The 15,408-nt window shown below is 48.8% G+C and overlaps 1 protein-coding gene across 1 annotated transcript in view; it reads left to right on the forward strand.

The window, feature by feature from the left end:
• Nucleotides 1–14,851, forward strand: part of PXDC1 (PX domain containing 1) — a 28,329-nt gene extending 13,478 nt beyond the window's left edge. Inside the window, exons 2-5 of the mRNA XM_086706404.1 lie at nt 1,586–1,677; nt 2,377–2,494; nt 10,420–10,531; nt 14,600–14,851. Of these exons, the coding sequence (XP_086562530.1) occupies nt 1,586–1,677; nt 2,377–2,494; nt 10,420–10,531; nt 14,600–14,717 (440 nt within the window). The 3' untranslated portion in view covers nt 14,718–14,851. The remainder of the gene's footprint in view (nt 1–1,585; nt 1,678–2,376; nt 2,495–10,419; nt 10,532–14,599) is intronic.
• The last annotated feature ends 557 nt before the right edge of the window (nt 14,852–15,408 follow it).

Here is a 15,408-nt window from a genome sequence, read left to right on the forward strand (position 1 = left end):
GTGGACAGAGGCTGTAGGTTTCTCAGCAGGCGAGTCACAGCCCACCCACCTCTGGGACTCCTCCCTGAACAGCTACAGGCTGGCCACCTGGGCCTGCATGGCTGAGGAGGTAGGCAGGGCCAGACGGCCCCTCTGATACCCAAGGTGGCCTGTACTTTAGGAAGTTGAGAGAACAATTCTCAGCCTTGACTACAATTTGTCCCTGACTCAGGCTGATGTGAGGGATCCCCCTGCTACCACCCAGGCTTTCAGAAATGTCCTCACTCATGTTTGGGGGTGTCCCTGGCTCCAAGAAATGTATGTTCTGGTCATCTTATTTTAATCATATAGTTCAGGAAATTAATTTTATCATGATGTAGTCTTAGTCAATGACTTGCCTGAAAAACAAACAACCCTTTTGGGACACCTGGGTGGCTCAGTTGGCTCAGTTGGTTAAGCGCTTGACTCTTGGGTTTCAGCTCAGGTCATGATCTCGTGGTTCGTGAGTTCGAGCCCCACACAGCAAAGAGCCTGATTGGGATTCTCTCTCCCTCTCTCTCTGCCCCTCCCCCACTCGCTCTTTCAAAATGAATAAACTTAAAAAATTAAAAGACAAAGCAAAACAAACAAAAAAAAAGAACCTGTCTCCTGCAGAGCAAAACCAAACCAGAAATGAAAAACTTAGATTCAGCAAGTGACAACAATTCTGGGGTTCTGGCGTCTGGTTTGGTCATGACTCAGGGACAGTCATGCTGGGTCACACGAAGTATGGAGAAGAGGCCAGTGCCCATGGGAATCTCCTATTCCCCTGTCTCTAGGACCCCGATGTGGAGAAACTGAAAGGGGAAGGTTTGTGTCCTTTACTGTTCCTGGGGAGAGGGAAACGTACCCCGGACCTCCAGGCTGCCAGCTGTAGTATTTTACAAACAAAGGACTATACTTTCTAACAGCCCCTTGGGACTTCTGGTAAGTGTAACAAGGATAGATATTCAGATTCCTGAAAAGTGCTGTGAGTCATACCCACTTTGGGTTTTTCTGGTTAAAGGTCTGATTTTTCCCTTCCAAACCCAGCATTTAAATGACTTGCCTAAATATGGGCTCCATTTACATATGCCCTGCAGTGAGGTCAGCTGAGGCTGGCAGGGCAAGCCCTTCCACTGTGTGGTTGGGGGTAGGCAGGTCCTGGGGAGCCTCCCCTGGCTGTGGCCACCACGCTGGCAGGGGCTGAGTGGTCCCCAGCCAAGCTGTGGCCTTCTCCAGGGTGTTTACAGGGCTGGCCCAGACTGTCCCATTCAGAGGAGACTTTGATATGTGGCTTACACCTACCTTCCCCACTCATTCCACTGTCCCCAGCCTGCCTGACTTCTTTTGGATGGACATTGTCCACTTCGGCACATGTGTAAATCATTCAATGGGTCACTGAAACTCAAAATGAGGTTTAGAGGAGGGCTTTCAGGGTAGGACTAAGGAAATAATCCCAGACACCTTTTATGGAGGATGGCGCAGGGCATCCTTGTCATGGGATGCCTGTTGTTCTGTATTTAACTTAGGGGCACAGTTCCTGGTCTGATTTTTTGGCTTTAAGGCATTTCTGTCTCAATTCTAGGACTGGTCGCCATAAAGGATGCGCATGATATAGAGACCAGGCTCAATGAAGTGGAGAAGTTGCTGAAAACCATCATAAGCATGCCGTGCAAAGTAAGTAGCATCTGGGCTGTGCTGGAGGTGGGAGGTCAGGACACATCCGGCCAGCTGCCCCCTCCCTGTGGGGGTAGGAATAGCCAGGGGAAAGGAAGATTTTTGTGGGGTGTTATGGCTCCATTGTTTTCTCCTTGGGGAAGAAGCGGGAATGAAGGGCCAAGGAGGCATTGAGTAGGAAGAGACAAGGTCCTTCCATTGCCGTGGTCTTTGCTCTCTTGCCTCCACTCAGAAGCCCACTCGTCTTGCAGCGGGTGTTTTGGAAGAGGGTGTATGGGAGCCAAGAAGAGTGTTAGTAGATGAAGTTTGCAAGCTTCATGTGTGGTCATGAGGAAGAACCTGGACTCTAGTCAGGCAGTCACCATTTGACTACCATAGCATCCGTTTCCTCACCTGTGAACAGGGAAAGTCGACACACTGCAGTTTATTGTACAGTGAAGGGACCTGTGTGTGGAACACTGGCACATACCAAGCGCTCAGAAAAACTCACCAGCGTTTCCATTAACCCCATCTTATCTGTCCCTGGGGCCTTGCATTTTTGCCACATGGGGCCCAAAGTAAATGAAGAGTGTGCCATTATTGAAGCCTCATCAGTGTGGTCAGTCCCGCAGAGCGTCTGAACAGTCCGGGGACGTTAACATCAGGTGAGGCTGCCATGACGGAGGATGAAGTTTTAGTAATTAATGTACTTACTCTCAGTATTCTAGGTCAGAAGTTGTGCTCACCTTCTTTGAAAGATCTCCTTTGGATCAGGTGTTAAAAAATGACAATGTCCATAAAATTCAACCCAGCTTTCAAAGCCCAGTGAAAATATCAGGTAAGAGCTACAGGGAAGGCATGGCGGGGGGTAGGTGCTGCTGTTGATGGGTGTGGTTTCCCAGAAGCCCTTCCAGTTCAGTGTCTGTGTGGTGGGCACCCCCTTCTATGGGATCCAGAAAGACAGTGCAGCAGAAGGGGGAAGATAGTGGGTGTAGCTGTGGCCTGATTTTCATGACACACTGTGTTTTCTACCTACTGACCTGCATTTACACTTTTCCTGTTTCCAAAGTGAGTGACATGGCATGTAAATTGGAACTTACCTAAGAAATAGCATAACGAGAGGCCCGAGAGGGCGGCTCAGCTGGTTAAGTGTCTGACTCCTGGTTTCAGATCAGGTTATGATCTCACGGTTCATGGGTTTGAGCCCCGAGTCAGCCTCCACACTGAGAGTGCAGAGCCTGCTTGGGATTCTCTCTCTCCCTGTCTCTGCCCCTCCCCTACTTACTCACTCTCTCTTTCTATCAAAATAAAGAAACTTTAAAAAAAAGATATGATGAAAACATTAATAAGGCTTTTTGAAGCGAACTACTGTAATCAGGAGCCTAGTGTGCTAAAATAAGATAGTTTCTGTAAGGTGGCAATGAATTTGGTTGTAGGGCACCCAGGACAAACAGGGAAGCCAGTTTGGGTATCACCAGTCTTGATGCCGGGCCATGCCTTCTAGCCCCAAACAGGCAGATGTCCCAGCAGCAGGAAGAGCGAATGGTCAGCTGGGAGGAGCTGCTGGCTGGCTCAGCTGTGGGGTGGATGGAAAGGGAGGGCAGGCCTGGACTTCACCCTGTTGGGTAGCTTTCTGAATCTAGGTCACACCTGTTGCTAGGACAGTAGACTTTTATTTCTGCAGTACGATTGTGGTGAAGGCTGCTGAGGGGCATTTTGTGGGGAAAAGAGCTCTGTCCTGGGAGCCTCAGCTACGGGGCTCCCTCAGGCAGTGGATCTATTTCTGAATGGAGGAGGGAGGAGAGAAGAAGGAGCAGTGGAGGAGGAAGGCTCAGGAAGTTGATGAAGAAGAGTCCACAGATGAGAGCACATCTGAGCCCAGAGCTGGCTTGTAAGAAGGCATGGGGGGTTCATGGTGATGGGGAGACATAGGACAAATCAGGATGGTGGCAGCCGATATCTTTGGTAGAAAAGTGTCCTTACTGAGCTATGCGTCACACAGCAGGGTTGAGATTCCTAGTTGTGTGCGGTGGCGGTGTGGACAGAATGGACAAGTCCTGGGGCCCTGGAGTGGAAAACACGTTTGGATATGGCTACATGTAAGCAGGATGGCTGTTAGGCCTGGGTTTGTTGGGGTCTGGTGCTTTTGATGTCTTCCTGTGTGTTCTTAAAAGAGCAGGGTTGTTTGGGCATCTCTCCTTAGCTGGCACCTGGCACCCAGAAACTCCTTTATAAGAGAAATGGCAGTCACTTATCTTGGTTGGGTGTCTACAGACCCCAGTCCTGCAGGGCACAACCAGGACTCCAGGAACCTAACTGTCAGTCATGTTGGGCTTTACTTGCTGTCACCAGGACTGTGGGCAAGTGTCTGTTCTTTAGCCCTGAGCAGAAAAGTCCCAGAACTGGTGTCTCTGTTTTGCCTTATTTCTTTCTGCTTTGAGCAAATAGGACAACAGAGAGCCACAGAACCCTTTCAGACCTTGTGTTGGTGGCTGAGCTGCATGGAGTTGCTTCTGATTCATTCCTGGAGTGCAGCAAACTGGAACACTCCCTTTGTCTCTGTGTCCTGTTTGTACCTGTGGCTTGGATAAACACAGGACCCATGTTTACCCTAAAGGGCTGAGAGTAATGAGGTGAAAATTAACAGGGGTAACTGTAGTGTCCCAGGTGAGATTTGAACTACATTCTCTGGGTCTATTTGCGAGGACTCAGGACAGGTTTCAGCCTGCAGGGACACGGCAGTAGGTGGAAGAAACTGGAACAATTTTGGCTCCACACAGAACGCTTTGTAACAACTGTGCCTGCCTAACAATGAAGTCTGTAAACATCTATTGTAAGTCTGTGCTGAAAGACTTACACTCCGTGCAAAGGCCAGGGGGCCTATCAGAGGCATCCCTCTCAGGGTTAGCAGGCTGTGAGAAGCCTCTCCACCCCTCCAGGGCTAAGATTCTCTGACTCCTGGGGATTTTATCCTGTTCATCAGCTCTGATCTATTGGGCACCAAGTCTGGGGCTTTTCCCTTGGAAGCTTCCCAGGCTTCCCATCTTTGCTCCAGGAGTAGCCAGCCCTCACTCTGTCTGAGTGAGTGCTTCTCACCATAAATTAGTGTGTACATGTGCAGGCAGTGAGGGGGCATTCCCCAGGAAGTAAGATGTACTTTCATTATTCACAGAGGGAGGAAACCAATCCAGTAAGACAATGAACTATAGTAAATTCAAAAATACTTTTCAGTGAAACTTCTACTTACAGTAACACAAACAGCCCTTTTGGGAACTAGCCTGCACAGGGGCAAGCCATATTATGCTGGCTGGTTCCCCTGTGTGGGTGTTTATGGATTCGGGGAGCCTCAGGCTCTGGAGAGCATGGCCAGCCTGGGAACATGCCCCAGGACACACCCTGAATACTGAGGTCGGTCATAACTCTGACTTCCTGGGCTCACCCATTTTCTCAAGACCTTACACTCATGGTAAAGGCCAAGTGCCCTAGTCATTCCAGGCATGCCAGAGTCTGATCCTGTCACCATAGAACCCTTTGCTCCAGACCCTCAGCCTCCCCTCAGTGGGGCTTTGCAGGACTGTGGGCCCCTGTCTTCCCTCTGTTCACACAAACTCTGCCTGTCTGTCACATCCTGCTAAATTCCATTCGGTGGTAAAAACCCACTAAATTGCACTCAATCGTGAAAATGTCCTTGCCTCCTGCGACTCACTGCACCCTTCCTCCTCCTCTCCTGTCTCATTTCTTAATGTCTTTTTATGCTGTGGATGTGGCATTTATGGAGGTGGCACCGTGGGGGACAGGCACTTGACCTAGGCTGTCAGAGGCTTGCTTCCCTTTATGGGTAGGCAGGCAGGCACACAGCCTCTTCTTTCTCCTATTGAGACCGCCTTGTGGTCGGGGCTCCACTAGATGGTGCCAGGTGCTAGCAGTGTGGGAACCACGCCACATCCTGGGGCCCAGGCAAGGCAGTCAGGAAACTCTGTGGCCCCTTCAGCAATGCTTTGGGCCAGTACAGCCTTAAACATTCTTCATCCTATGTTAATCTAAATGTTTATGGAATAAAAAAACCCTAAATGTTCTTTTCTACACTGTGGCTGTGTCTGTGCTTTTAAGCATAAACCCCAGCTGAGATCTGGCTACTTGGACTAATCAACATAAGCCATAAAAATCTAATTATTCAGGTTTGGGGGGCCTGGAAATGACCTATAATTTCATATTTCATTAACCAAACATCTGTACAATCTCAACTCTAACTTTTACCTTAAAAGGTTAATCCGATTAGCCAATTAATAAAAAGGTGGTGCTTTGGATTTTGTTCTATTGCTGGACTACACTGAAAATATAACGGGAGAGAGGATTTAGATGGAGGGTGGCTACGCTATGAATGCTTTCAGGACTGAGCTAATGTCTGCTGAAAAAAGGAATGTATGAATTACTGAACTGAAGGAATGATGGCCTAGGGGACATATGAAAACATGGCTACAGATAAAAATATAGAGAAGTTGCCACTGGGCAAACACCACAGTAGTACAGTTGACCCTTGACCAACATGGGGGTTGGGGCACCCACTCCCCACAGTTGAAAATCCGTGTATAACTTTGACTCCCCCAAAACTTAACGACTGGTAGCCCATTGTTGACCAGAAGCCTTACCAATAACATAAACAGTTGATAGCATATATTTTGTATGTTATATGTATTACACACTATATTCTTATAAAAGTAAACTAGAGGAAAGAAAACATTAATAAGGAAATCATAAGGAAAATACATGTACAGTACTGTACTATATTTATCCAAAACCAAATCCACATATTAGTGGACCCATGTAGTTCAAATTTGTATCATTCAAGGGTCAAGTATAATTGTTGCAGTAAAGACCCTATCTTTCCTGTTAAGATAGTAGGGCAAAGTTTAAGGTTTTACACACTCTCAATGCATCTCCCCTGGGATATTTATTAACTACAAAGAGAAAGAGTAAATGTGGCAGAAACTTCTTATGCAAGTGATCCTGATGAACATCCTGGAAAAAAGGCCTGTTGACATCAGACACCCCCTGGCAGGATGCATGGAGGGGACACAGGGTCACCCTGCAGGATTCCTGCCTGGAACGCACCACCTGGGTCACATCACAAAAGCATCAGGCAAATCCAGGGACCTTCGATAAAATACCTCACCAGTCCTGCCCAAAGTGTTACTTTCATGAGAGATGAGAGGAGAGATCGAGGGACCATCAGAGGTCATACAAAACTGGGACACAGCAACTCAAGGCAATAAGGGATCCTGGATTGGGTCTGGAACAGAAAAAAAAGAGGGACATTAGTGAAAAAGCCTGTGACACTCAAGTAAGGGAAGTATTTAGTTATATCCAGCTTTCTTCACAGCACCATAGTTATGTAGAATATTAACATCAGGAGAAGCTGGGGGGAACTCCATGAGAACTCTGTACTATTCTTGTAACTTTTCTGTAATTCTAAAATTAGCTCAAAATAAAAAGTTAAGAAATGGCAAAGCAGAACTCTTCATGTGAAAAAAAATATGAATGCAGAAAAGTAGCTTGAAAGTGAACGGCTTCGTGGAATTAGTCAATTATGTGATTAAGGCAATTACATTGGCCAGTGATTTTTGCTATAGGTACTAAGCTGACTTCTAAGAAATTCACATTTTAAGTATGTTTGAAGATCGCCTTCAGAGGTTAGCACTTTTCTGTAATAATAACATTTTCTTTGGTTCTTTTTATTTGCTTGACATTAGCAATAATGATACCATCATTACCATTTTTCAAGCCCTCCACATTTGTTAGATTCTTTACAAATACCATCTCATGTCATCTCCACCTAGGTCTTTTAGGATGGGCACCATTATTCCCATTTTGCAGATGAAGAAACCGAGCAAGAAGTAACCTGCTCCTCATGCACAAGTAGCAGAACTAGTTTCCAGCTTGCCTTGTAAAAAATTAAACCACATGACTGTGTACAGAGGTTTCTTTGCATAAGCAGTTAAGGGATGATTTGTTACAAATCTGTTTTGGGGGGCTGGCAAAGATTCCATGTTTTAGAGTTCCAAATTTCATATTTAAGAAAAATTAGGAAGTTCAAAAGTTCCCAAGCAAGGTAACTCTTCAGAAACATGTTCAGAAATGTTTTGCTGCACGTACATTCGTTTTCACTTGTAGGGTTTTCCCCTCCAAATTCCCTTAGCAAAGGGGTGGGAGAGGGGCTGGAAGCTATTAGCTGGCTGAGGTTTTATGTGCTTCTGAGACAGATTTGAGTCAGTTAGGAAAACACAATAAAGAAAGTGGTTCTGTGCTGCCATGGATTTTTATTTGAGCGGCGAGGGAATCTTAATCTTTCCTGTTAAAAGTTAGTCATCTTCAGAGTCTGTTCACTGAGACTTTGGTAAACATCTTCTCTCACATAGAAATGCTGTTGTTCCCAGAGGCTCCAAGCACTGACTTCTCCTTGGGTTTTGATGCTCCTTCTCGTGACTTTAGGCTCTCCATGCTTGTTCTTGCACAGGGAAGGCAGGTGGGCTTCAATCCAGAGGGGTGGGGTGGGCAGGAAGAGCAATGTGCTGATGTCACCCAGAGTGTGATTAACTGGGCTGGTGTTTCAAAAGACCAAAGGCACTGGACCTGTCACTTCTGCAGAAAGTCAGGAGGAAATTTTAGCAATTACTTGGCTAAATTGGCAAATCTGGTTGAGGAAGAGTCATTTTAGTCCTGTGGGGTAAGGAGGAAATCTTCTGTTTTTCTTTGTTCATTTTTGTGTGGTTTCCCTAAATCTCTTTGTATGGAGAAAACTTTGAAGAACTGTGAACCAAATACCTAGAAAGATTAAAAATAAACAGGAAGTTGTAATTATACTTATGAAAAAAGCAAATCCACACATGGGAATAAAAGAACCTAAATTATAACAAGATATAAGAAAAAAATATAAGGAAACAATCCCCCAAACAATTGCATCAGATGCCCACTGAGACTGTGGATAGTGAGGAATGTTCTTGTTGGCTGGGCTGGGCCAGTAGGAGAGGAAAGCTATTTAGAGCTGTGTGTGTTTCTATGTGTTAGACCTTGAATGGGGAGAGGATAATCCTTTGAATTTGAGAATGCCCCAGAAATTTGGAGTCTATTTTAAGCCTTTTTTTTTTAAGTTTATTTTTATTTATTTTGAGAGAGAGAGATAGAGGACAAGCAGGGATGGGGCAGAAAGAGAGGGAGACAGAATCCCAAGCAGGCTCCACACTGTCAGCACAGAGCCCACCATGGGCTCGAACTCACGAACCATGAGATCATGACCTGAGCTTTGCTGTCAAGAGTTGGACGCTTAACCAAGTGAGCCACCCAGGCACCCCTTAAGCATGTTTTTTAAGATGAGGTAAATAGAGGGCCTGATTTGAGAAGACAGACAAGGGCCATAAACATGGAGCTTAGCTAAGAGCTGAGGTTAGGGGCTAAGCCAGCCCCACAGAGAGATGGAGAACTACAACAACAAGGAGAACTGGTAATGGCTACCAGCTATATTCTTGGAGTGTGTTTAATCTACTGAAGTGACAAGAAACACATTCCTGGGGAAAGGTAAATAAAAGCTACACCAGATATTACAAGTGAATCAAGCCACATTGGCTCCTCATACTTAAATGGACCAGATGATGTGATGGAATCTGGAAGTTCATGGGAGTTCAGAGCAGAAAGGATCCTTGGAGATCACCCAGCAGTATTCTGAAACTTTCCAGTTGAGGATACTGAGTCCCAAGACCATGGAACTCATTGTTGGGCTGAGGTGCGGTGTCCAGGCCCCAAGCCAGTGCTGTTTCAGCTACCACACATTCACGCATCCCTTTTCTTTCCTCTCCCAGTGCTGGGTAAGCACCAGCCTTCCATCCTTGGAAGCTGTCCCCATACAGCCAACATAGGCATATGAAGATGTATTCTTTGTTGGCCTTTTTAAATTACCAAGATTTGTGCTTACAGATAAAAAAAAATCAGTTTTTTTATAGAATTATATAAAGTAAAAAACTGAATTTGCCCATTGGTTTAAAGTGCATACTGATCTCAGGGCACCTGGGTGGCTCAGTCAGTTAAGCGTCCAACTCTTGATTTTGGTTCAGGTCATGATCTCATGGTTAGTGAGTTTGGGCCCCACATTGGGCTCTGTGCTGACAGTGTGGAGCCTACTTGGGATTCTCTCTCTCTGCCCTCTCTCTGCCCTTACCCTGCGCGCACGCTCTCTCTCTCTCTCTCTCTCTCTCTCTCTCTCTCTCAAAATAAATAAATAAACTTAAAAATATATATGTAGATAAATAAAATGCATACTTATCTCATTTGACCCTCCCAGCAACCCAGGGTGGTAGACAGTGTTATCCCCATCTCAGGCACAGGGGAGACTGGATACCCTGTGCAGAGCCTCATGGCAGTGTGTGCCAGACCAATAGATGTGAGCTCAGTAGTCTTTCTACCCCAGCTGTAAACCAATGGGGAAGGCATTTGGGGAGGGTGCTGTGCAACCACAGTATCTTTCTCGGGGGAGTGATGTGGCTTTTGGCTTGCATGGGGTCCACAGGTGTGGTTTCTGTGGAGGTTGGCATCAGCTCCTGAATCTGTGTGGTAGAGCTCCAGAATGGGCCTCTAGGGTGCAGAACGTTCTCTCAGAGCATGGGGGAGAATCTGGGGCAGTAGATGGAGGGGGAAATAGGGAGATTGGTATAAGCTCAAAACTTCAAATTCTGGCCTCTCCTGAATATTTACTTTGTTGCTTTCATTTTTCAGAAATCATGAGATCCAATGGATTTTGCTTAGCAAATACAGAAACAATTGTTATTGACCACAGTATACCAAACGGAAAAGACCAACACCTGGGTGTGGATCCCACAGAGCATTTGTAAGTACATTGATTTGAATATAGTTTTCTAGAAGGGCTGCCTGAATGGTCAGCTGGTGCCAGGGACTGGATTTCTCTCCCCAGACAGAGCTCTAGAGGAAGTAGATGTGGCCAGAAACATTGAGCCATCCTATCTGTATTTGGATACTTATCCTAAGTGTTTGCCTCTTCTAGAGGATGGTGAGAGCTTGATTCATAAACTTTGTGGGACCAAGTGGCTGGTTGTGAGGGGGCATTGAGGAGAAGTTGCCAGGCTCATATCTGTGCTGGGCCCTGAGGGGCTATAGAGGCCATAAGCCTCTTCATTCAAAGGGTCTGGTCTCCTGGGATGGGAAGGAGTGTCACCTGCATGGTCTTACATCGCAGAGCTGGAGGTTCTCCTGACTCTGAGGTGGCCTCTGTGTGGCTCACAGGCTAAGGCCTGGCCCTGCTGGGCCTGCTGATTAGTGCAGTCTGATTAGTGAAGGTGGGACCACCAAAGACACCACTGTCTTCCCTGTTCTTCTTTCCCCTAATAATGGGGAACTTTGACCATGATAAGTGCTCTAGGAAAGCCCAACCCTGGGGTCCCTAAGGGGCACCTTCATCGTTGGTTCACTTCCAGGTCATGTCCTTGGGAGTCCTTGGGAGTCAGCTTGAGGGGACATCACAACTTGGCTTCTGTTGACTGTCAAGGCCGATCCCAGGGCTCTTCCTGGTTGTGTGAGCTTCAGAAAGCTATTTAACCTCTTCTGGCTTCTTTTCTTCAAAGTGGGGCCCACTCTGCTCTCACAGGGTCACTGAAAGATCTCAGATGGTGACTGTGAGACATTTGGCTCAGGAGCCCCTGAAGGCAGCTCTGGGTGCTCAGGGTCTCCCTGTGGGTACATGGGCAGCTCATCCCGGGATCAAGGGCCTTGGGGTCCTACATCCTGCCCCACCCAACTGAGCTGCAAATAAAAATGAACTAGGAAAACTCATGTGCTGAGACACACCCAGACCAGCTGAATGCAGAACAGAGCATTACCCCAGGATGTACAGGTGACTGGAGCCGCCTCTACTGGACTCTTCCTGTGTGGCAGAGCACAGCAGGAGCCCTGTCCAGCCCATGGAACTGGCTCTGGCCAGCAGCACCCACTTTCCCAGGTGTCTCTTAGGTGGATGGCACAGGGATCCCTCACAATGGTGATGTCAAGAGCTACTTGTTTAAAAGGATATGCTGGTGAGGCTGCAAGGGGTGGCCCTTCTCTGAAGTGCCATTGTCTCTTCTGCATGCCTTGCCATGACACCACATGGCATCGCACCCACTATATGTGTATATAGGTAGCTCATTAGTTCTTGACCTAAGGGTCCTCTGTGCTGGCATGGGGCTGGCATCATGGGGGAACAAGATGGCTGTGTATTAAGTGGGTGACAGGAAGGAGAGGCCCTTTACCTTCACAGGAGGAGCTTCTGGAGAGAGCTTGTCTTGGTGGAGGAGAAACAGGTGGAGACCCTCCCTCATCACCCTGCAGGGCCCTGGCTCTGGCCCCACAGTATTCCCAGGGGGGACCATTTCCATCGTCAGGAGGCCTCAGGATGCCATCTCTGCACCTGGCCAGATTTGACAAGCAAGTTGAACCTGTGGATGGTTTTGCCAAGGAGAGGCACGCAGAGAGAAAGCAAGGGTCGTCACGTGACCCCCCCCCCCTCCGTGGCTTTGCATGGACAAGCATGACACACCCCCAGTATGTGGCCCCCTGGCTCCAGGATGCCCAGCTGGCAGGAAGCCAGCAAGAAAAACCTCTGTGATCCCAGAAAAGCTTAACAAAGAAACGTCTGCCTCCAAATGGCTCAGAGGAGCATTTAGAGGAAATTCCTGACTCGGGCTTGCCAGGATTTTCTCTAGGTGCCTAATGTAGAGCAGCACAGCTGAGCTAATGGTCTGCTGCTGGAGTCACTCAAGAGCAGCCTGTTTTAACACTGCACAGGGCTGCAGCAGGGGAGGGGGGTGATGATGGGACAGGAGGTCGCAGAGATGACGTTTGAGTAACAGGGCTGTGCTTCCCTGCCACAGCCGTCCTCAGTGGTACCCGGGAGTTACCATTTGGCCCTGACACTGGGAATTTGGTGCTGTTGAGCCTGCCAGTAGGACCAGTGCTGTAAAGCCAAGCAGATAGGACAGAGACCCCACTGCACTCAGGGAATGGGGGACGGGGTATGCCTAGCACAGATATGAGTCAGTGTGACAGTGGGGCCTCTGCCTGGTGACCATCCTAGCTGGCTGGAGTGGTGCCCAGGCTCCCAGGAAACTCACTCAGGGATGAAGCAGCCCCCACCCTGTCCTCACAGGATAGGAGCAGAGGTATCTGCTCCTGGTCACTCACCTTCCCCAGCCTCCCAGCCTCCCCTCCCTGCCTGGGTTTTCAGGGTCACCTGATCTGAGGGCAGGCGGTGTAGGAAGGGTGAGAAGTTGTCCCCACAGGGCTGTATCTTGGTCCTGTCCCTCCCCTGGCTTGAGCCTTCCCCTACACTCAAGTCCTCTTTTAATTCATTCCAATGCTTGTTTTCCAGAAGAGACTTCACATCCTGTAATAAAGTTGGAGAGTTGGTCTTCCCTCCACCAGACATGCTGCCTGGCTGGCTGCGCACACTTGTGTCCATGCTACATCTCTTTCTCCGCAGCCTGGAGCTACCACCTGGGCGGGCAGTGTGGGGAGGAGTAGCTGAGCCCCCAGCCCTTCCCCTGCGGGTGTGGGGAGGCCCCACGCATCCACACACACACCCCTCACTCTGGAATTAAAGGAAGACATGCTTCTGTGGCCTTTTCTGTCTAATTTCAAACCTCCTCCAACACTTCTAAATTTCAGCTTCCACTGAGAGGAAGCCTGCTTCCCTGGGAGCCCCACCTCTGCATCTGCAGGATTCTGCCCAGTATGCTCTGCAGGCACGGGCTGGGCTCCTTCTCTGCACCCCATGCAGCCCCCTGGCCCCCTGGCTGGTGCAGCCAAGCAGACTCCCCTTGCCGTCTCCTTTGCTCCGTTCGTACCCTTCCTGGTTAGGCCAAACCTTTCCAGGTACAGCGGAGCTCTTACAGCTGTACTGCTTAGTGCCGGGAATCAGCGTAGGGACACAGTGTGCACTGTGGCCCCTGCTTTCCTGGGAGAGCCGAGGGGAAGCCTGCATCAGCCCACCTCTGCCCTGCCCCGCTTTTTGGGACTGATCCTTAGCCTAGGAAAGTGGAAACAGCCCAAGCAACTTCTCTGTTTCCCTTCCTGGGGAGAGTGTCCTTCAGGTGCTTCTTTCTCTTTTAGGCATTTTTTTTTTTTTAATTTGGAGTCTTTTTTTCTAGCTTAGGAGGCCTTGTCTGGGTTAGACAGGGACTGGAAATGGTTTCAATTCATGGGGGAATGTCAGGAAGGTGTTAGTCACCTTACATTTGGCGTACATATTCACCTGCCTCCCCTCCCCCCAGGTACACCCCCCAGTCAGATGAAGACCCCCTCTAGGAGGAGCCCTCCCTCCATGAACCTCCCCTGCCCCCTGCCCTGCCCACACCTCTCTGGACCGCTGCTCTCAGTCCCTGTAGTCCCCTGTGCACGTGTCCCAGGGATGTGGTTAGGTTGTGAGCTTGTGACCACAGTGGCTTCTCTCACTCATCTTTGCTGTTGTCTGCGTTCCCACAGACCCACTCCCTGCCTGGCTATGTGCTGTGTCCCCAGACACAGAATGGATCCCTAGATAGAGAAAAATAATCACTCTGTGAATGAATGAATGCCTCAGTAAATATTGGCTAATGAATACAGATAGCAGTCTCTAAGGCAGTAAAAAGCAGAGCTATCACAGTCTTTAGAGAAGGGTCCATTTCACCTAATTAATTTGTAATCATGGTTCTTCCCCATACTTCATGCATTGAAAGGACTGTGCCTGTTGGTCTGATGCACCTGTGTATCCTGAAGAGCATTGTGGACAGGCCCTCTCACAGTGTTTGGCATTGACCCTGAAGCGCCCTCTTGCCAATGACCTTCTGCCCTTTATTTCTCCTCTTCAGTGGTGGTGGGGAGTCAGTGAGCCAGCCCCAGCCCTCACCTCTGGACTTTTCCATTTCAGGTTTGAGAATGGCAGTGAGTTTACCTCAGAGCTGGAGGATGGCGATGACCCAGCGGCTTATGTCACCAACCTATCCTATTACCACCTGGTCCCCTTTGAGACGGACATTTTGGACTGAGTCTCTATTGGGCCCCCACTGCTCTCCAACCCTTGACTGCTGGTTCGGCACTGGCTACAGTGGGCAGAGCTGCTGCCCCAGGCCTGGGCCAGGTGGTGCCTCTGTGGGGATAGTGCCCGGGAGGCCCAGGTGTCCTGCCAGTGTAGCAGCAGGGTTTTCTGGAGTGAGGGCTGACTCACAGGTCAGCCAGGTCACCAGAGTCCCGCACAGCCTGCTGCTTCTGAGGGCTCTTCTCTCTGCACCCGACACCACCAGCCTGTCTCTGCACCCCTGGGACTCGCTCCTCACCCTTGTGTGGGAGACCCACAAGTGCCTGCAGGACATGTGGGTGCCAGGGTAGACACCCAGGGCCCGGCCAGGTTCCTCCTTTCTCCGTGACTGTTTCCTGGAGAGGAGCCTTCCTCTGGGTGCTGGCGGCCCAAGGCCACCCGGCCACCCTCACTCCCCACCATTCCTTCATACAACAAGCGCACAAAACATTGCCTGTTAGATTGTGTTGGGTTGCCAAGTTCTGGACGACATACACGGGGAATGTTAGGTAATCCAGGATTTCCCTGGGAACCAGGATGTGTGGCTTTCGTTTCTGTTTTTCATCTTCTATCTGGAAACTGTGGGTTTTGTGTCAGCCAAAGGGGCTCTTCACAGAAGAGTCATTGTGAATGGCGCATATTGGCTGTGGAGACAGGGGAAG

Source organism: Puma concolor, chromosome B2 (assembly GCF_028749965.1).
Source record: "Puma concolor isolate L17-30 chromosome B2, mPumCon1.1.hap2, whole genome shotgun sequence".
Taxonomy (NCBI): domain Eukaryota; kingdom Metazoa; phylum Chordata; class Mammalia; order Carnivora; family Felidae; genus Puma; species Puma concolor.